Source organism: Mirounga angustirostris, unplaced genomic scaffold (assembly GCF_029215605.1).
Source record: "Mirounga angustirostris isolate CCGP_5_RB_7025 unplaced genomic scaffold, mMirAng1.0.hap1 SCAF_1, whole genome shotgun sequence".
Taxonomy (NCBI): domain Eukaryota; kingdom Metazoa; phylum Chordata; class Mammalia; order Carnivora; family Phocidae; genus Mirounga; species Mirounga angustirostris.
The window spans coordinates 147,349,543-147,370,581 of record NW_026991709.1 but is presented as its reverse complement, the minus strand read 5'-3'; the positions used below and the strand labels follow the sequence as shown (position 1 = coordinate 147,370,581).

At 42.4% G+C, this 21,039-nt stretch overlaps 1 protein-coding gene across 2 annotated transcripts in view; it reads left to right on the top strand.

Annotated features, from left to right (window-relative positions):
* ENTPD3 (ectonucleoside triphosphate diphosphohydrolase 3) overlaps positions 1–18,811 on the top strand; it is a 32,019-nt gene extending 13,208 nt beyond the window's left edge. For both annotated transcript variants that reach the window (XM_054504499.2, XM_045904004.2), the window contains 7 exons: positions 4,902–5,052; positions 7,208–7,367; positions 8,311–8,544; positions 14,090–14,362; positions 14,536–14,646; positions 15,030–15,167; positions 17,573–18,811. In XM_054504499.2, the coding sequence (XP_054360474.1) occupies positions 4,902–5,052; positions 7,208–7,367; positions 8,311–8,544; positions 14,090–14,362; positions 14,536–14,646; positions 15,030–15,167; positions 17,573–17,809 (1,304 nt within the window). In that variant the 3' untranslated portion in view covers positions 17,810–18,811. The remainder of the gene's footprint in view (positions 1–4,901; positions 5,053–7,207; positions 7,368–8,310; positions 8,545–14,089; positions 14,363–14,535; positions 14,647–15,029; positions 15,168–17,572) is intronic.
* The last annotated feature ends 2,228 nt before the right edge of the window (positions 18,812–21,039 follow it).

Here is a 21,039-nt window from a genome sequence, read left to right as displayed (position 1 = left end):
GGTGGGGGTGGAGGGGCCTTGGTGAGTATCATCAGTCCTCGGTTATTGCTATTTTTCTGAGTTCAGTGGGTGCTGCCTTAGCGGCTGGTCCCCATGCTGGTGTCCAAAGCTCTGGGCTGCATGTTATAAAGCCATTCCCTGGAGGGCACTGGGCCCCTACATGACCCTCATCTCTTTCATGGTGTGTGGTGCTCATGGCTGCGGCTGCCTCCTCCCACAAAGGACATTCATGTGTTCCCTTTAAACCAGCGGTTAAAGTTCTTTAAACTCCACTGGAGCTTAAGTGTAACCATCTTCTCCATCGAAATACCTTAAAAAGTTGTGTTGGGGACCAGGCCATTACGGTGTTGAAAGCATCCTTTGCTTGGGTACATATCTTCTGCTTCTGTCCCACCTCGAGTAAGTTTTGTGTCATCTGTCCAACCATTCTCCAGATTGGAATAGCGATTTCAACCCTCCTTTCTTGGAGTTGTGAATCCCAGGATCCCATAAGCCTGTGAGCCCAATCTTTTCTTTCCTTTAGGAAGCTTATAGGACCTTATGCAAATAGGTCTTGGGTGACATACTCAGATACCCCAAGTTTTGACATTCCAACAAGGCTCCTAACCGGTCCCTTTCCAGAGACCAGCTCTAGCTGATCAGGTTGGACTACATGATCCCCTTAGTATAGAGTTGCACACTGGTTTGAAAATCTCATTGACTGATTCATTTGTTCATTTATTTAATAAATACGTATTGGGTATCAACTGTTTGCCAGTAACTGTTCTTGACACCAGGGATTCTAAAGTGAAATATGCAAAGTCTCTGCTATTGTGGAACTTACATTCGAATCAAGGAGATAGATCATAAAAGGGTATATAACATGTCAGGGAGAAGTGCTGTAAAGAAAAATCAAGTGAGGTAGGTGGACAGAGAATGATCATGCTCTGTTTGGAGGGGATAGTTAAGCAGAGGCAGAAGTGAAAGGAGAGTGTGAGCCATACACATTTTTGAGGGAAGAACATGCTGAGCAGAAGCCCTGGCAAGTGGAGAGCCTGGGGGTGGAAGCTTCTTAGCATTTTCTAGGAAAAGCAAAGGGACCAGTGTGCCTGGAGCAGAATGAGTAAGAGGAAGAAAGGTGAGTAGTGACAGCAGAGCTGTGGTCAGGGCCAGCTCAGAGGGCCTTAAGAGCAGTGAGAGGTTTGACTTGAACTCAGATGCATTTTCTTCAGAGTACACTGGGAAGCCATTAGGAGATTCTGGTCAAGGAACTAACATGGATATGACTTACACTTTTAACAGAGCACTCTGGGTGTAGAACATGTAGTCAGAGGCTGAGATCAGAAGCAGGGAAACCAGGGCTTTTAGAACAGTGAACGTAATGATGTCATAAAGTTATGATGTTGTGGTGGTCTGGCTGAGACTGTGCTTGTCAGTGTGGGGCAACTTGGCTCCCCCGGGAACATTTAACAATGTCTGGGGACATTTTTGATTGTCACCATTGGGGTTGGTGGTTCTGATGGCATCTAGTGATAGAGACCAAGGATGCTGCTAAACATTGTACAATGCACAGGATGGCCCCACAACAAAGAATTATCTGGCCCCAAATGTCAGTGGTACCAAGATAGAAAAACTCTGATCTAGAATGGTTCTGGGGGAAGGGAAGAAAGAGTGCTCAGATTTGAGAGGTATTTTGAAAGTAGAGCCAACAAGATTTCATGAAAGATTCAATGTGAGCTGTCTAAGTTGGTGGTGCCTGAGCACCAGTTCTGACCTGAGCAACTGCGTGTGTGATGGTACCACTTCTTGAGAGGGGAGCCCTGGGGGTGGGTCAGTTGAGAGCATGGCAGGGATTAAGGAATTTGGCTTTAGACAGATTAAGCTGGAGATGTCCATAAATCATCTAACTCCAGGAACAGCAAACTTTTTCTTTTTTTTAAGATTTTATTTACTTATGTGGGAGAGAGAATGAGAGAGAGAGAGAGAGCATGAGAGGGGGGAGGGTCAGAGGGAGAACAGACTCCCTGCTGAGCAGGGAGCCCGATGAGGGACTTGATCCAGAAACTCCAGGATCATGACCTGAGCCGAAGGCAGTCGCTTAACCAACTGAGCCACCCAGGTGCCCACAAACTTTTTCTGTAAAGAGCTAAGTGATAAATACTTGTTACTTGTTGGCCATATGGTCTCTGTTGTAACCATTCAACTGTCACTTTAGCACAAAAGCAGCCACAGACAATGTGCAACAAATGAGCATGTACATATATGTGTTTCAAGAAAATTTTATTCATGGATGCTGTACATAGGGTCCATAATGCCTAATGGGATATACCCTAGGACAAAAAGAACTTAAAAAAAAAAATCTCAAACTGTTTTCAATAACCACACAGTTGGTGATAGTGCTTGTATTGTCATCCTAAGACCTTTGTGGGTGGATTGTGAAATAAAGCAAGCGAGCTATTCAGTTGGAGTTGCTGGGAAGCAGGATTTTTAGCATAGGAAAAAAAAAGGTCAAGATCAACTTAAGTAAAAACCTGTCGTTTTGAAGTAGAAGTACCAATAAGAATTCACAATGCAGGGGCACCTGCGTGGCTCAGTCGGTTAAGCGGCTGCCTTCGGCTCAGGTCATGGTCCCCAGGTCCTGGGATCAAGCCCCACATCGGGCTCCCTGCTTGGCAGGGAAGCCTGCTTCTCCCTCTCCCATTCCCCCTGCTTGTGTTCCCTCTCTCGCTGTCTCTCTCTCTGTCAAATAAATAAATAAAATCTTAAAAAAAAAAAAAAGAATTCACGATGCATTTTCTCTTGAAACAAAGTTTTCCTAAGTCCGTCCTCTGAAAAGCCTTGCAAAGGCTTCCAAATTTCAGACACTAAATACCATACTCAAAAAAAAGAAGCCAGGACTCCTTGGAGAAGTGGCTGATTCCAGAGCGGGGGCAAGAAGTGCATAAGATCACACATCTAATATCAGAGAGCAAAGAAGCTCTCAAAGGTTCTTAGATCACATCTAAAGGACTCAGGGGTCATGTTGAAGAGAACTCCACTGGCCAACCCCGGGACCATCAATAAGAATAATAACTGCAATGAATCGAAACACATCAAATATATCTTCAAATTCATATGTTCTTAAAGATACACAACAAACAAATAAAATCCCTCACTGGATAAATTAGGAGGATACAAGACATGCAATCTCTATTTTTTAAGCTGATGAAGGGGAAAAATTCAAGCACTTATCCTGCTTTCCCTGTACAAACTGTATTGTAGGGTAACCAAATAGTTAATGAGAGAGAAGTTTTCCTCTTATGAAAGCATTTAGGTTATAAGTGAAGCAAGAAAGATGGAAATGAAACATCACCATTTCATAAATCCTACTGGGCTAATGGGTCTAAGCAATGATCTCTGATGCTTGCTCAAGCACAAAGAGAAATAGCCAGATATGCGTGATTTGCACTGGAAGTGCACATTAAACCCTATAAATTATTTCTTCTGAAAAAGTCCAAACCTGAATCTGACTGAGGCTCTGCATTCAGTTACCAATTTATAGAAAAAGCCGGGACTCAACAGCATGTTAAATGAATCAAGCAAATTCTAGGCTGTAGGAAACTCTATAAGACAAATGAAATTGCAAAGAAATTTTTTTTTTAATCTCAAGGGAAAAATAGAAAGGGAGGACAGAACTTATGGGTAAAAGAGACTTAAGAGACATACCAGCCAACTGCAATGGATGGAATTTATTTGGACTCTAATTCAAACAAACTGGATAGAGAGAAAGAGGAGGTAGGGGCAAGGATGGGGGGGGGGAGGAAAATATATGAATATGGAGGAAATGTGTACCTTGGCTAGAATTTGATTCTATTAAGAGATTATTTTTAATTTTTATGGGCATAATAATAGGGCAGTGGCTATACTTATTTAAAAGACTTCTTGCCTAACTCTACTTTTAGTTCTGTCTGTGACAGTTCATTTCAGCTTCATGGAGATTTCTGACCAAACTGAGGAAATCTGTCATGGGTTTGTTTGGGTTATATGTCTCTCTAAGTATGTTACTTCTTCTTGAAATTTATAAATGTGGACTTTTGGGTATTATTTTATATTTAATGTTTAGGATGATGTCTTGTTAAATTATATATAGTTATACCAAAATGTCTCCTGAAGATAAACCATGGCAAGATTCCTTTTTTCCCTCTGTGTTCGAACACATGGGACATAGATTTGAATTTTTGTTTCATTTTTCCTGTTCCACCTTTCACTATGTCTCTAAACCTATTTGGTAGAAGTTCTGTCAAGAAATGAACTTCCCGGAGCACCTGGCTGGCTCAGTTGGTGGAGTGTGTGACTCTTGATGTGAGGCTTGTAGGTTCAAGCCCCACATTGTGAGTAGAGATTCCTTAAAAATAAAATCTTTAAAAAACAAAACAAAAAACAAGTGAACTTACCAAAGGCAAGTAGTATGAAAGGAGACTAGAGAAGCAAAAGGCCAATAAGATTGATTATTTCTGAACAAAAAAAAAGAAGAATTTTTGTCTTTTAGTGAAACATACTGAAGTATTTAGAGAATGAAATGATACCATATCTGCAGTTTGCTCTGTGGGGAGAGAGAGCAGATGAAGTAAGAATTGATCATTGTGGAAGCTGGGAGATGGGTGCATTGGGGTCCATTATACTACTCTCCCTACTTTTATTTATATTTGAAATTTCCATAATGAGACTTTTTCTTAAGCAGATCCTGGCTCATTTTTTTCACTTTTGTAATTCCTCCCTTCCATATTTGGGGAGTTGACTCATCAGTGTGACCACATCCACCTGTTTTCAACCCCCTACTCAAACCCATTAATTTCCAAAGCTGATTTGTTTTTTATTCAGAAGTTGTACTGCTCTTGTTGGTTTCTGGGAATGCTAAGAAATGCTGACTGCTTGCTCTTCAGGCTCTGGGATCTCCAGCTATGGGGAAAACCCCCAAGATGTCCCCAAAGCCTTTGAGGATTGCATGGAAAAAGTCAAGGGGCAGATTCCAGCCCACCTCCATAGATCCACCCACATTTACCTGGGGGCCACGGCTGGGATGCGCTTGCTGAGGTAAGGGCTGGAATGGCCCCAAGGAGCCCATATGATCAAAACAGCCAAGAATGTGTTGAACCCTGCCAAGAATGTAACTCTATTTCTGGGAACAAATCTGAAAGAAAGAAGCCCATATTCTGCCATAAATTGAGGCTCCAAAACCTGGAAAAATTTCAGGCTTTATTTTAATACCCAGAAAGAAATCGTTCTAAAATGGATTCCCTCCCCGTTGGTGATTTTCCTGAGAACTCTGGAAGAAAGGAAGGTAACATGAAATCTCATGAGGTGTACCTCTAATTCTTCAGAAAAGTAAAAATTGGTTTTGATGCCTGGTCTTTTGATACCTGTGCGCAACCAGGTCCACTGAGTGCAGCCCCTATTTATGTGGCTTCTACCCACATACACGATGCCACAGGAATCTGCTGGAAAATAGTGGAATTTCTGCACTTCACCCCAAAGTCTTTGGAGCTATTAAGAAATAAACAGCTCATTTCACTCAATTAAACAGATCCTTCTAAATGTGTAGCCATGACTTTGAGCCCAGTTGTACTGTCTTTGAGAGCCCTTTCTCTCTCTCTCTCTCTTTTTTTTCCATTATTTTATTTCCTTGACCTTGAAATAAAAGAAAAGTAGTTTTTAAAACATCAAACGTAAATCTACTCAGGGTAGAGGTTGCTCCAAACTTTGAAAATAAGGTCTTAGCCCCCAAAGATGACATTTATCTTGCTTCAAAGCCACTTTGTCTGTGGTGCCAGTAACATAAAATTATATGTGTGGGCATGAAGAAGATACACAGGAACAAACGAACAGAGCCACTTCAACATGACCATTAAAAGAAATCAGGAAGCACCCTCGGTTGGATTGGGCCTTTTCCTTGCGGGTTTTCTCTCCTTGTTTCTATTCCTAAGTCCTGGTTGACCAAGTAAAACGTGGGAGAAAATTGGATTTCTTTGCTCCCTCTTGGAATCTGAAGTGTCTTTCAAAATTATTGTGTTTCCTTGAAATAGAAATGACATGGAAATTCCTTCCTTCTGACTTTTCTGTCTTATGGGAAAAAAGCACCCAACTTTTTCTCAATTACTTTTTCTCACAGTCCTCCCGGTAAGGAACAATTAATAGACTCTGTGGTTTATATCCCATGACAAAAACCATGGAATAGGAAGTGCACCACTTGGGAACACGGTGAATGTCCCATTTGAATAAATTAAATATTAACTCCTCCTTGTAAAACTTTCTGATGGTGATCCATTCCTTCTAAGGAACTAGCTGACATTTTAATTGCTAGAAAAGTCAAATATAAAAAAAAAGCAATAATGAGAATCCTCTGGGATGGGAACTGATAAAACTAGGAAAACTCTTGAATTATTTTCTGAGCAGGTACAATTTGCTGCTGAATTAGCATGACCTTCAGCTGGTAACATGGCTCTTTCTTCTTGAGCCAAGAATGAGCTGGCGCCCCTGGCTTTCTTAACCCACTGATGAAAGGGGAAATAATCTCCCAAGTGAATCTTCTTCCATAAGGTAAAATGGCAGCAAATGAATATTATAATGCTATATCATTGGGTGATATAAGAATGCTGTGTTGCCACTCTTCCGTGGGTCAGCACACTGATGGATTTCAATCCAATGACGGCCATGATAGCCATCATATCCCCTCATGATAAAGCCCTCCCCAAGAGCAAAGCAGGGACTGTTGAAAACTCGACCTTCTTCCTTTCCCCCCTCCTCCTCAGATCCCCCTTCCTTCTGGCCTGATGAGGGCTCCTGTATGTGGTGCCCCCAGGAGATTACTTATGCCACCCCTATGGCTTCACCAATCCCTTTTCCTGTGCTGATCTGATCTGAGACAGAGCAATGGTGATTAAGCAGGAAGATCTTTTGGTTAACTGGTTGCTAGAGAATGGGATGGCAATAGGTAAGGGAGGAGAGGATGAGGGGTATTTTTACTTGAAGCTATTTTTTTGATTGGCAGTTTGACAGGTAACAAGTGCATCTGCCTTCACGGTTGCCTAGGAGGCTTCAACTTGCAAAAAGGGTTGCCATTTTTGCACACATCTGGAAAATCATCCCTGCCAGCAGAGGGGTGGGGAGGTTTACCTTTTCACCTGAGTGAGATTATTTTAAGACTCTCTTGTCCAGGCACTCAGCCTTTTGTGTTCTGTGCCTTGCATAGGTTACAAAATGAAACAGCAGCTAATGAAGTCCTTGCAAGGATCCAAAACTACTTCAAGTCCCAGCCCTTTGATTTTAGGGGTGCTCAAATCATTTCTGGGCAAGAGGAAGGGATATATGGATGGATTACAGCCAACTATTTAATGGGAAATTTCCTGGAGGTGTGTGAAAACAAGTGCATGGTTTTTAATCTTGCTATTTATCCCATCCCCTGTGGGTGGCCACTTAAAGCAGAGGTGCATGTTGACGGGGGCATCTGTCCTGTGTCATCCTTATCATATAATGCATTAAGGAAACACCTATGAAACAATAGCCAAGAAAAGACACATATAGCTGGGGCAAAAACATTGTATCATAAGCAGGATCACATGCACAGAGGAGAGGGAATATCACCACTTTACTAACTAATAAGAAATTGGAGGTGGGGGGGACCTAAATCTAAAGCCTATGGGTCTTTTGAAGGGTAGCTGGAGAATGACCCTTCCCAAAGCTCCACAGCCCTCTGAAATTTCTGGAGCCCTCAGGCTTCCCAACCCATCCTGTGTCCCCGGGTCCCTTACACTGCAGTCCCCACATGCCCTGCCCCTTGTTCAAAGGAAGGCCAACTCCAAGAGATAATCACCATGTTACAGAGGGCATAAACCATATCCAGCCCAACACCTATGTTGTTCCCGCTCAAATATATTCTTATATTTTAATTAATTGCCAACAATTAATATTTTGGAAATTTCACATAAAAATCCACATTTATAGCTTGTCCTGACCCCCACACCCCCTCAAAATTGGAAGCACTGGTCACAGTGAACTCACATTCCACATGACAACAACTAACTGGAATAGAGTATAGCTCATGTAGTCCCTAGTTTGCCACAGTCCCCACCATTCCCTATTGTCGACACCTCATCTGCTTCACTCACTTATGTTGTCTGCCCAGACTCGGAAAGCATTTGAGTTCACCACCCTTGAAATAAGGGAGAGATTTGGCCCCCAAATGTTCCCCATGTCATACTTCTTAGCAATAAGATATGGGTCTTGGGTGGAGAGCCCTGGGCAAACAGATGGTGCCTCTTGACTTTTCTCTTGCTTCCTTTTCCCACTGTGCAGAAGAACCTGTGGCATATGTGGGTGCATCCAAATGGAGTGGAGACCACAGGTGCCCTGGATTTAGGTGGTGCCTCCACCCAAATATCCTTTGCGGCTGGAGAGAAGGTAGGGCTGAACACCAGCAACATCATGAAAGTGTCCCTGTATGGCTATGTGTACACGCTCTACACACATAGCTTCCAGTGCTATGGCCGGAACGAGGCTGAGAAGAGGTTTCTGGCGATACTCGTTCAGGTACCTGAGCCGGGGCGGGGGAGGTAGGGGGGACAGCAGGTGTTCCCTGGGGGTCTTGAGGGGAGGGGGCCTTGGCTTCTGGCGTCTGTCCTTTCCACTCCAATTAGAATGTGGAGAGAAATGAGAGCATGTTCCAGTTTACTCATGGGGGTCCAAGCTCTCTCTCTCTCTCTCTCTCTCTCTGTTGTATTGACCACTTCCAGTGAATTTGAGTCAGAAGTCTAGGGAAATTCCAGGGCACCAAATGTTTTGTATATGATTCAAGACCTGGGATCCCTTTATGGACACAAACTGTTTTAAACCAATAGCTAAATAAGCCTGAGAATTTTGCGACTCCCCTGAGTGCAGACAAAATAATAAAAGTGGTACCAAGAGAAATATACTTGCTGACAGGGGAGAGGACAGGACTCAGCCTTCCCTGGGCTCAGCCTCCTTTTAGATGGGCCTATATTAGGCAGGTTTGATGCCCTTTATATGGTGGGATTTGGGAGTAACAGAATTCCATCACCATGGTCAGTAATTCACACAGTAACTGTTCCAGGGCACAGATGGCTACTTCAGGCATCAGCTGGAAGGCTGTCCCTACGGTAAACTCAGTGTTAGTGTGGTGTGTGTCAGCAAGCACAAGCTCCGTGGATGAGACCCTAGACCCCAAACTCCAGTGCTCGGGGGACATCCATCTCAGCCATGCATGGCTGAGAAGGGAAGATGAAGATGAAGGAAAGGGACTTTGACCACCTAGAGGGGCATGAGGCCAACCAGAAGCCACAGATCCTGGCTTCTGGTGAGACCCAGGGACAGGGGACAAGGGCTGGGTCGGCCTGTGAACATAGTGGACACAGCACCATAGGTTAACCCCCACCCCTCCCACCTACTTTGGCAATTAAGGAAGGAAGCAGTATTCCCCCAGCCACTAGCCTGCAGGGAAACATGGTCTGGCTGACCAAAGTGCCATCAGCAAAACCGACATCTCCAGACCCCTGCATTTACTGAGTAGTCATGCAGGGGTGTGTGTGAGAATTCACCCTCCAGATCCGGCCTGCTCCCCAGAGCTTCTCTTTGAGCCTCACAGGAAAGGTTGGAGCCTCAGTACACATGCATGTGGCAGGCATTGTTGGGAGAGGCTGAGCACTGCCTGGGAAGGACAGAGTGGGGGATCCTGCAGGCAGTCCTTGGGGCTCAAGAGACCCAGTGCCCACCCCAGACGCTCATCACACCCACTTGGCCAAGCCAAACCCCACAGGGAACCCTATCAATCCTCCCTAGCAAGGTCTCCATAACCACCACTCCTCCCCACTTGCTCACTAACGTACGTCAGCCAAGATGCTTCTTCCCAAGACAGAAGTTCTGGAAACACCTCTTTTCCCCATCTCCTTTCATTTCTAGCAATGGTTAAAGCCCCTCCCTCCAGCTCTAGTCCTGACAAGGGTGGAGGGCAGGGTCTCCTCTGAACTTGAAACAGGAGAAAGGGAGCATGTGAAATCATCCTTTTTCCAGGGTGAGTGAAGGTCAGAGAAGTTAACCTCTTGAATTTGGCTGGCCCTGAGGAATGTTTGTGTGTGTGGTTTTTATTTTTATAATGTTTATTAAAGAATGACTATCCAAGAATCTACGGTGGAGAAGCAAATACTCCACCTGTCTGAGGTTTCATTTGGGCTTGAGACCGTAGGTCTCAAGGTGTGAGCCCAGGCCTAGGGACAGAGTGTGGGAGACCCCAGGCTCTACTGTGGCCTGTCAGCTCACAGGGACGGGGGCAGCCCTCCAACTTGCCTGGTAACCTCTGGATGCCTGAGAAGATGGCTCTGCCCTCAAAGCCTTCTGACTCAGGTGAGGGGAAGGATCCAGGTGTGCTGAGGATCACCCACAAATGCATGTCCAGACCTGCTTGACCAGTACTTTCATGTGCCAAATACATATTGCCAAGCCCCGACTTAGAAGGTTCACCAAGATGACTACATCACGAACACTGACTAAGTAAATTCCACCAGTCTGGGTCTGGTTTCCTCATCTGTCACAGTGTGGTGAGAACAATACCTGAATATAAGCTTTGCAAACTGTTTTTGTATGAACAAGCCTCCAGTTGCCCCAGGGCTGGAATCTCTGACAGCCTCTTAGACGCTAGGGACATGCATTCACGGTCCTTCTTCCCCTCTATTTAAGAAAGTTCTTTCTTTTGTTTTTAAAGTAAGACATGTTGAATGAAAAAATTTAGAAAAGCAGACACAAAAAATATAAATAATAAAACAAAACAAAAAAAACCCTAGAATTAACCACTTTAAACATACTGTTGCATTTTCTTCCAGTTATTTTTTTTCATGCACGAATATGTGTATTTACAAATTTGGCTTCATATGGTATATATAGCTTTATATCCAGCTTTTTTTAAAAAGATTTTATTTATTTATTTTTGACAGAGAGAGAGAGAGACAGCGAGAGAGGGAACACAAGCAGGGAGAGTGGGAGAGGGAGAAGCAGGCTTCCTGCTGAGCAGGGAGCCTGATGTGGGGCTCGATCCCAGGACCCTGGGATCATGACCTGAGCTGAAGGCAGATGCTTAAGGACTGAGCCACCCAGGCACCCCTATATCCAGCTTTTTCTTTTACCTAACAATATACCATGAGCAGTTTCCTGTGTTGTTCAATATCCTTTGAAATTATTATTTTATAGACACATAATATTCCAAGTACCATTATTTAAAAAGAAAAATTGTATTGGTCATTTTGTTATAAAAGAAAGTACATTTTTATTGTAAAAAGTCAAACTATGCAAAAAACATATTAAAGTAACAATGAAAGAAATCTCTTTCCAACCCTATTCACCAAATGTCTTCACTGTTCACAGCTTGATACGTTGTTCTAGACTTTCCAGATCGATATCTAACTTATTTTCTTTACCCTCTAGTATTTCACAGTTTGTCAATCATTCCTATCCTGATGGACACCAGGCTGTGTCCTGTTTTGCTGCAGCAATAATAATCCAGTAAAGCTTCTTGTGCATATAACCTTATGAAATAGTGATTTTGCTTCTGTAGGATAGAATTGAAGGGTAGGTATATTTTTTATATAAGTGGATAAATAGGCAATCTTCCAACAAAATTAAAAACCATCCAAATTCCCACCAACAAGGTTGTGATGACTTTTTGCAATCTGATAATTTCAGGGATTCTGGGACATTCCAGTAATAATTCCTTGGATAAGGAGGATCTGTTTCTGGATTTCCTGTTCTATTCATCCATTTTTCCATTCTTGAGCCAATTATTCTAGTTGCAGTAGTTTGTTTTTCTAGTCTCAGACATTTATTCTGAACTTCAAAACCATTTTAAGCAGTAACAGAAAGGAAAACTTTTTTTCATCGAAATTATGATTGCAGTTGCATTGACTGAAAATTAATTTGGTAAAAAATTGGCTAATCGATGATATTATGAATTCCCATATAGAATTATAAAATATCCTTCCAATTATTTAGTTCTTGGTTTGTATCCTTCAATAAAATATACTTTTCATTATTGGTCCTGTGCCTTCCTTTTAAATTAGTTTCCTGGTGTGTTCCTTTAATAGTTTCCATCACTATTGAAGATAGTTCCTATCTCCACTTTTCCACTTTTGATGGGATTTACTCCAAGACCAAGTTATGCTGCAGTTTTCCAGTGGACTTCTTTGCTCTCAAGCCTCGTGGTTGACCCTTTAGTGTCAGTGCCATGCAAATACTAAGTTCAGGGGAGATTTGTTGAATGTTGAGGGCCTGAGCAACTTGGACCATTGGCAAATTATATTTAAAGAACGCCATCACAAATCATTCAAACTCCAAAAAGAGTATAGAAATAATCTTTAGGGGCGCCTGGGTGGCTCAGTCAGTTAGGTGTCTGCCTTCAGCTCAGGTCATGATCCCAGGCTCCTGGGATCGGAACCCTGCGTCTGGCTCTCTGCTCAGTGGGGAGTTTGCTTCTCCTCTGCCCCTCCCCACTTCATGCTCACCCGCAAGCTTGCTCTCTCTCAAATAAATAAATAAAATCTTAAAAAAAAAAAAAAAAAAGAAAGAATCTTTCCTGAGCTTCTTCTGTGTTCCAAGCTAGAAATTACTGATATTATCTTGCTTCTTCTCCAGGCCAAGCCAGAAATAATTTATTTCATTTTAACTACTTAAAAAGTATGTCAGATTTGGAGGGGGAAATTAAATAACCAGTTGATTGATTTCTTTTTTTTTCCCCCTTTAAACCAATATTTCAGCTATAGGGTGACCCTGGTGTGACATGTTACAAATTAGACATACCAATTTTTGAAAATTGTGAATTTTTTTCATACCATTGAAGCAGAAAGGAGCCTGTTTGCTGACTCCACAGACTCAGTCATATTAAGATCTTCTGGAGGACGCTCATTAGAGTTACATTGGATGAGTGCTTGTCTTCTGGACGCTTATGTGTGGAGTCCTGTCACTGGCCTTTGTTAAATGATTGCATTACTTTGTTGTGTATCTCAATTTCCTACATGAGTAAATTGAAAGAGTTGGAATAAATATTGTCTGAGTCAAGACTTTACGGCAGGAGATGCTTTAGTGGCTTTGAAATTGGACAGAGTTCAAATCCAATTCCTTAGAAAAGGGAGTCCATAAATAGAACCAAACACACTTTGGAATTTAGCATAAGATAAGAAGAATATTTTTCACCGGTAGATAAGATATTGGATAGTCATTTGAAAAAAGTAAAGTCAGGTTCCCTATTACAATCTTTACACCGAATAAATTACAAATGGATCAAAGATTTATACGTAACAAGGATATTTGTTGCAGCCTTGTTTATAATGCAGAATGATTGGAAACCATCTAAATATTCATATTCATATCCCTTATCTAAGGAATCTCCTCTATAGTTTATTTGTACAGTGGAGTGCTATGCAGTTACTAAAAAGAAGAGGCCATTCTACATGTACGATGGGAAAGATGTGAAAGGTGTATTTTTAAGTAAGAAAAGCAAGGGGCATAACTGTGTATAGAGTACTATGATTTATCGTTTTTAGAAAAAGGAAGAGGGGGGAGAAGAAAAGATATTTGCATATGCATGCAAGAAGTATCCCTGGCAGGAAATCACAAAAATTGGCAATAGTGGTTACTTCTAGGGAGGGGATCTGGTGGCTAGAAGTGGTTGGGAGGGAACCTTAACTTTCATAATATACTTATTTGTAACCTTTTGGATTATTTTGTTAGGGGGATAGGTGATATTCTATTCAAAATGATCAATTAATCTAAACATATCTTGTTTTCCCATCCAAATGGATTTCATAAAACCTGCTTCCCAGGACTGTCTTGAGGAGTGGGTCAGATAATATGAGCGAGAGCCTGGCATCATGCTTGGTGCAGGTTCACCCACCCCCACTGGAGCTCTCAAGACAACCTGGGAGTTGCCTTCAAGTGCACACTGACACAGAATGGCATGTTTTCCATCCATTTCTCTCTTGGCATGGGGGGGTGCAATACTGAGGATTTGCAAGAGGGAAACACTTTGGCCCTCCACAAAAGAGTGGTTTCTGACACCTCCCTCTTGTACCTACAGGATTCTCCCACCAAAACCAATATCATCAACCCCTGTTACCCTCGGAATTATGTCACCACCCTCACTGGGGGCTACATATTTGACAGCCTGTGCACAGCAGACTTGAGGCCTGTAAATTATGACCCTGATGACATCATCACTTTTGAAGGAAGCGGAGACCCATCGCTGTGTAGGGAAAAGGTGGCTTTCCTGTTTGACTTCAAAGCTTGCCATGACCAAGAAGCCTGTTCCTTTGATGGGGTTTATCAGCCAAAAGTTAAAGGGGCATTCGTGGTAAGAGCAAAAACCACCAAAAGATTCCCTTTTCCCCGCATTGAAGATTTAGCTCTCCCCTTTCTGTTTCTCTTCTGCTGCCCTGTTTTCCCACTTCTTTATTCCCCACGCTGAAAGCTCCATAACATATCACGTACTGAGAACTGACTTCCTTCTGTACGACCCCCTTCCAGGCTTTTGCAGGATTCTACTACACAGCCAGTGCTTTCAATCTTTCGGGGAGCTTTTCCCTGAAAGCCTTCAACTCAAGCACCTGGGATTTCTGCTCAGAGAGCTGGAGTCAGGTCAGTATTTAAAGGGAAAGGGGCAGCATCCGTACAACACAGTGAGCGGAGCCGAGTATATTCCATTTGTGTGCATGTGTACGCTTGTTCCGAGTTGGGACTTTATGCCGTTCTGCTTTCACCACATCCACAAAATGGGGTAATAAGGGAACCTACCTCATACATGCATTGTGGATGAATGTTCTGACCATAGGCACAATGGTTACAACAGCATGTGGTGAACCCCATACTGCATAGGGGTATTTTCATTATGATTTGATACAATTGGATGATTTTATGGTGATGGTATTATGAAATTCTAGGGGATGAGAGTCTTTAAAATGTGTTCTGAAACTTGCATTTTCAAACGTGCCTGCCTCATGTGTTTGGGACCTCCTCTTCAGCTCCCGCTGCTGCTCCCCAGGTTTGACGAGGTATACGCCCGCTCCTACTGCTTCTCAGCCCACTATATCTACCACTTGCTTGTGAATGGATACAGATTCACCGAGGAGACCTGGCCCCAAATACATTTTAAAAAAGAAGTAAGTCAAGGCACAGGTTGTTTTCTCCTCTTCCTCTCAAAAGACTTGTGTATATAGGTGCAGAAGAAATGTAGAAGTTAAGAGGGTGATTTCAGTTTGCTGAGGGGAAGCTGAAGAGACTTCAATCCCTTGTGAGCTTTCCAGAAGAGATGGTGGAGAATCCAGAGAAGGTGTCACTGGAGACCCTTCCACATGGGTGAGGGATCAGAGGCCAAGAGCTCACAGACCCTGAGCTCCGCGAGCGCAGGACCTGTTTCATTATCTTTAGTACAGGAGCGAGAACCTAGAAGGTGTTTACTAAATGTTTGTTGAGTGTATATATAAATATCTTAAGGATCAGACTTTTCAGCTGGATAAGAAGTTTTAAATAGGGCAGTGATTCTTAAGAGGCTAGTAACTAACTGCTCTCCATTTTACACAGATGTCAGGGTAACAGAGTATTAGGGATTTACAGCAGCGCGAAGTAAGAACCTCTCTTGGAATGTGCCTGAGGTCACTGTATTTACTGGTGACTGGGCCTGTCACCCTCCAGGCCTTGTTTCCAGGCAGGACTCAACCTTGCTGATATGTTCACCCAGCCTATGTTCCTGGGATTCGGGGAGAATTTTCTCATTTCAGGAATAGCTGATAAAAAGCCTGGAGTCAGTCTGTTTGATATTAGCTTTAGCAATAATTAGATTAAACCAATCAATAGCCAGCATTAGGCCTGTGACTGTCTACTTTTACATAAACAAAATTGAATCATCTACAAAAAGATAAGGCTGTCTGGAGACATATAAGGACTCTTGGTGGCATGCACTCTCTACACTTTGCTTCTAATGAATCTAATTAGCAGGAAAGTACATTCTGAGAACGGAAAGTGATGTCCCCTCGGATACTAGTTTGGATGGATACAGAATTCCAGCCTTCAAATCCCTTTCTTTTATTTGTAAAGAAGTTTATATACAGCCAAATTAGTATTCAAACATGAAGGCATAAAAAGATTTAGAAGATTTGCCACAGAGAGACGTCAAAAATATTTCTGAAGGAAAAAAAAAATAAGAAGAGAAATAAATCCAGGAAATGTTATAAAAATACAGGCAGGAAGAATAAATGATGTGGTGGCTTAAACTGTATATTTAAAAAAAGAAAAAAGAAAACTTACACCAAAGAAAAGGAAAAAAATCCATTCATAACAACCCAACATTCAAATATAGCTAATATCCAGTGTGAAGGGAGCAGGGTAAAGGGTCACAACAGTGGCCTAAAATGCTCATCTTGTAAAGGCAGACTTTATTTATATATCATTTTTAAGGCAAGAAAGGAAAAAAATATAGAAAAAGGAAAATAGCACTAATTGAGAATTTAAAACTAAGATATTAGAAAGAAGTAGTCCAAATATATCAATAATCACAATAATCATAAATGGACTAAACCTACCAGTTAGCAGACAGATATTGTCAGATTAGATTGTTAAAAATCAAGCGTATATTGTTTGTAAGAGAAATCCTTAGGTGTTAAGCAAAAGGACATGGAAAGTTTTAAAATTAAAAAAAAAAAATTTAGGTGCATCTGGGTGGCTCAGTCATTAAGCATCTGCCTTCGGCTCAGGTCATGATCCCAGGGTCCTGGGATTGAGCCCCGCATTGGGCTCCCTGTTCAGTGGGAAGCCCCTACTTTTCCCTCACCCACTCCCCCCACTTGTGTTCCCTCTCTCACTGTGTCTCTCTCTGTCAAATAAATAAATAAAATCTAAAAACAAAATTAAATTAAAATTAAAAAATAAAAAATAAAAAAATTTAGCTATCAGGCAAACACTACCCAAAAGAAAACAGTATAGCTAATTTCTAAAAATTTCAGTATAGTTATTTAATATCTGACCAAATAGGCTTTAAAATAAGGAGGATCATTCAAGATACAAAGGAGTACAACATAATGATATAGAGTTCCTTCTGAAGATTGCAAATTTGAAACTTTTTTGTATCTAATAAAACAGCCTAAAAACATGGAAACAAAAACTGATGGAACTAACATAAGATATTGACAAAGTCTGTTTCCTATTTAGACTGACCCCCTGTGCTGAGAAACTGGTCCTGGGTTCAGTAAACTGCTCATTACCCTCTTTGTTTAGCCACAGACACTTCTGTACCGGACAGTGGAGAAACTCCCACTGTTATTAACTGTGCCATCATCCCACTTGCCTGTGACGAGGTTGTGAGGACTCTGACGATTTCTCCACAGTGCTGAGGATAGGGTCTCAGTGACCTGGATTCTAGCCCAATCTCTGCAGTGTCTGAACTTGGGCAAATCCTTTGACGTTAGGCCACAGTTTCTGGTGGGTGTTTCATGAGGATGACAGTGGTGTATGTGTGTAATTCCCACCTCGAGCCCTACCCTGAGAACTAAGCCATCTTTCTACCATACAGGTGGGGAACAGCAGCATAGCCTGGTCTTTGGGCTACATGCTCAGCCTGACCAACCAGATCCCAGCCGAAAGCCCCCTGATCCACCTGCCCATGGACCCACCTGCCTTTATGGGCATCCTTGCCTTCTTCACAGCAGTGGCCTTGCTGTGTCTGGTGTTTCTGGTGTGCCTGTATGCTTCGTCCAGGAAGCAGAGGCGCTCCCAGCACGCCTTCGACCACACAGTGGATTCTGAGTGAGCCTTGTGAAGCAGCTCCTGGAGCCTAAGCCCTGCCCAGAACCAGCCTGGGTAGCACCAGACAATGCCAGCGAAATGTCCATCTTCAGGAAATGCACCTAAAGTCGAATACCTAGATCATGTGCCTCTCCAGGACTGATTTACGCCAAAGCACCTCTTGGGGAGTCCCCCAGCTGTTCTGGGTACGTTGCTCCTCCAAAAACCCTACCGCCCACTCGCTGACCTATTGGGGAACTGAGGAGAGACAGGCCATCAAGGTCAGGCTCTTTATTCCAAGTGCCCTAGAGGAACAGTAAATTGAGAATATGACAGTTTGATGTTGAAGAATTGACCTCAGGGCTCAGTTTGCATTTTTCCTTCCTCAGAAACACCATATGCCTCCTGGCAAGTTTGGAAGCTGGCAGGCACCCATGAAGCATTTAACATAGTTAGATATGTTGCATTATGGCCCATTGATTCTTAACTAAAATTTGGCAATCCCATAAACATTGAGCTCCCTCAGACTAGTAGAATAGAGTATCTGGGGGAGAAAGCTCCTTCACCCCAAGGACAGTGGCTATGGCCAGGCTCTGTCATATGGGCAGAACCTGAAGGACAGAGACACACAGAAAATCTCCCCGGAAACTGCAGTCCATTTCCAGAGTGGGATTCCCACTCTGGTCGAGTGCAGCCTGTGTGTATGTCTTCATTCTCACCTGCCCTTCACATGGTTGGGTCTTCTCATAAAACATTGACTCCTAGTGAGGCTATCGTGTAACAGATCTTTTCGCCTTTGCTAGGTGTTTGCTTAGGGCTGTTTCTCCACTGACAGTGGGGTGTGTGTTTCGCCCACTATTCGCACAAGTGTACTTGATGCTGTCCTCAATAGCCTTGCTTACCACTTTCCTACAAAGGATGAGAAAGAATTCCAGCAAGTCCAATGGTGACAAACTAAAAATCAACGTTATTTCAGACTGTTGTTGGTTACCTGAATATGGAATAAAGGACTCTTATTTTGTTTTGACTTGAAATGTGTGTGTTTGTTACCTTGCAAACAGTACTTTTTCTCCTAAGGACCCAAGGTGGTATTTATGAGAGGAGGTTCTTAAAATGAGGAAAAATTTCTTAGGAAATCTTTCCTAGTGAACTAAGAAAATTATGCATTAATATCACCTTTATTCCAGAGAAGTAGAAGTACTTCACTTTGATAAACCTTTGGCTCCTTGAGATAACCAAGTCAAACATTTCTGTATCTTATTTGACATTCAAAACTTCTGTGAGGCTACAACCCGCCACTCAGATCTTGATTCCCACCCAGAATGGTTGCTCCCTTCCCAAAATGCACCTTTGCTCACACAATTCTCCCTACCCCACCTGTGGGTCATCCTCCCAAACATCCAAACAATGCATATTTTTCAAGGCCTAATTTAGCTCTGCTTCCTCCACAAAGCTTTCCTTACACACAGATAGACAGAGAGACAGACACACACACACACACACACACACACAAAATGATCTACTGGACCACTTTTTAAAAACTAGTTAGGAATACATACATACAGACATACATACTAGTTAGGTAAATTCTTATATTATTTATCTTGTGTGTACATATGGCTTATTTCTAAAATAGACAGTAGTCTACTTAAGGGCAAATCCCTTTTGAATCCCATTCATCACACATTCATTCAACAAAATTCTAAGAAATACCTACTACAGGCCTAATACCTTATCAGGTGTGATCTTGGATTTGGATAAATGCTATGTTGAGTAATATACTCAACATATTTGTTGATTGATGTTATTTCCATAAAGGACAGAAGGGTGGGCAATAAAGTATGGAGATATCAGACAAAAATAGCATCCAAAGCACCAAGAGTTTGCATGAAAAAACAGATATGTCTGTGCAGGGAAGAGGGCCAACATTCCATGAAGGCAAGTCATAGTCAATGTTTCTAGCTGATTCCGGAACTTGGAATAAGCTGATGAAGTATTTTGGGTTTTCTAACATATATCAAAAAATTCTTACCAAATGGACCATCATGAAATCTGCAGTCCAAGTAACGTATCTCGTAAGACTATGGTAAACAGGAGTCTAACATGGTCCCCACCGCCTTGCCCCCTACTGTTACTTGGGAGATTATGTTGTTAGATGGCAAAAGGGATTTGCAGATGTAATCACCAATCAGTTGACCTTAAAAGGGAGAGATTATCCAGTAGGCTTTTTCTCCTCACATGAACTCTTTAAAGGCAGAGTGTTTGCTCAAGAAGTCAGAGAGATTTAAAGCATGAGAAGGGTTTGATGTGCTGTTGCTAACTAGAAGATGGAGGAGGCCAGGCATGAGAGAACCCAAGAACAACCTCTAGGAACTAAGAGCAACTCCAAGACTCCAACTAAGTGCCTCTCCAAGACTGATTTACGCCAAAGCACCTCTTGGGGAGTCCCCCAACTGTTCTGGGTACGTTGCTCCTCCAAAAACCCTACCGCCCACTCGCTGACCTATTGGGGAACTGAGGAGAGACAGGCCATCAAGGTCAGGCTCTTTATTCCAAGTGCCCTAGAGGAACAGTAAGTTGAGAATATGACAGTTTGATGTTGAAGAATTGACCTCAGGGCTCAGTTTGCACAAAATTAAAATGTCTTGGCTGACAGCCTGCAAGAAAGCAGGGGCCTCAGTCCTACAACTACAAGCATCTATGTTCTGCCAGCAACTTACAGAAGCTTGCACAAACTTGAAATAAACTTGCATAAACTTCCAGTTAAGAGCTCCACCAGATTTAGCACATCAATTTCAGCCTTTTGAGACCCTAAGCAGAGAACCCAGTTGAGCCCACCCAGACTTCTGACCTATAGAACTGGAACGTAATACGTGGGTGTTGTTTGAGGCCACTAAGTTTATGGCAATTTGTTATACAGCAATAGAAAATTAATACTACAGAACCCAGGCCCCAAGACTCCAACCAAAAGAAGCACTTACATTTGAAATATGAGTAAAGATAAAGATGATTAGGTATCACAAGTTGTGTCTATTCCTTACAATGACCATGCAGGAAAGGCATGGGCTCAGAGATATAATAACTTGCCAACATCACCCAGCTAGTAAGCATTTTTGGAGGTGGAGACTGTGAGTTGAGATTCTGCTCTGGTTGAATCTAAAGCCCATTATGTCTGTCACATTTCCTTCACAGAAAAAGGCAGTATCACATGGCAGATAGGAGTTTGGCTTTAGAATGTGGTAGTCTAACATACTC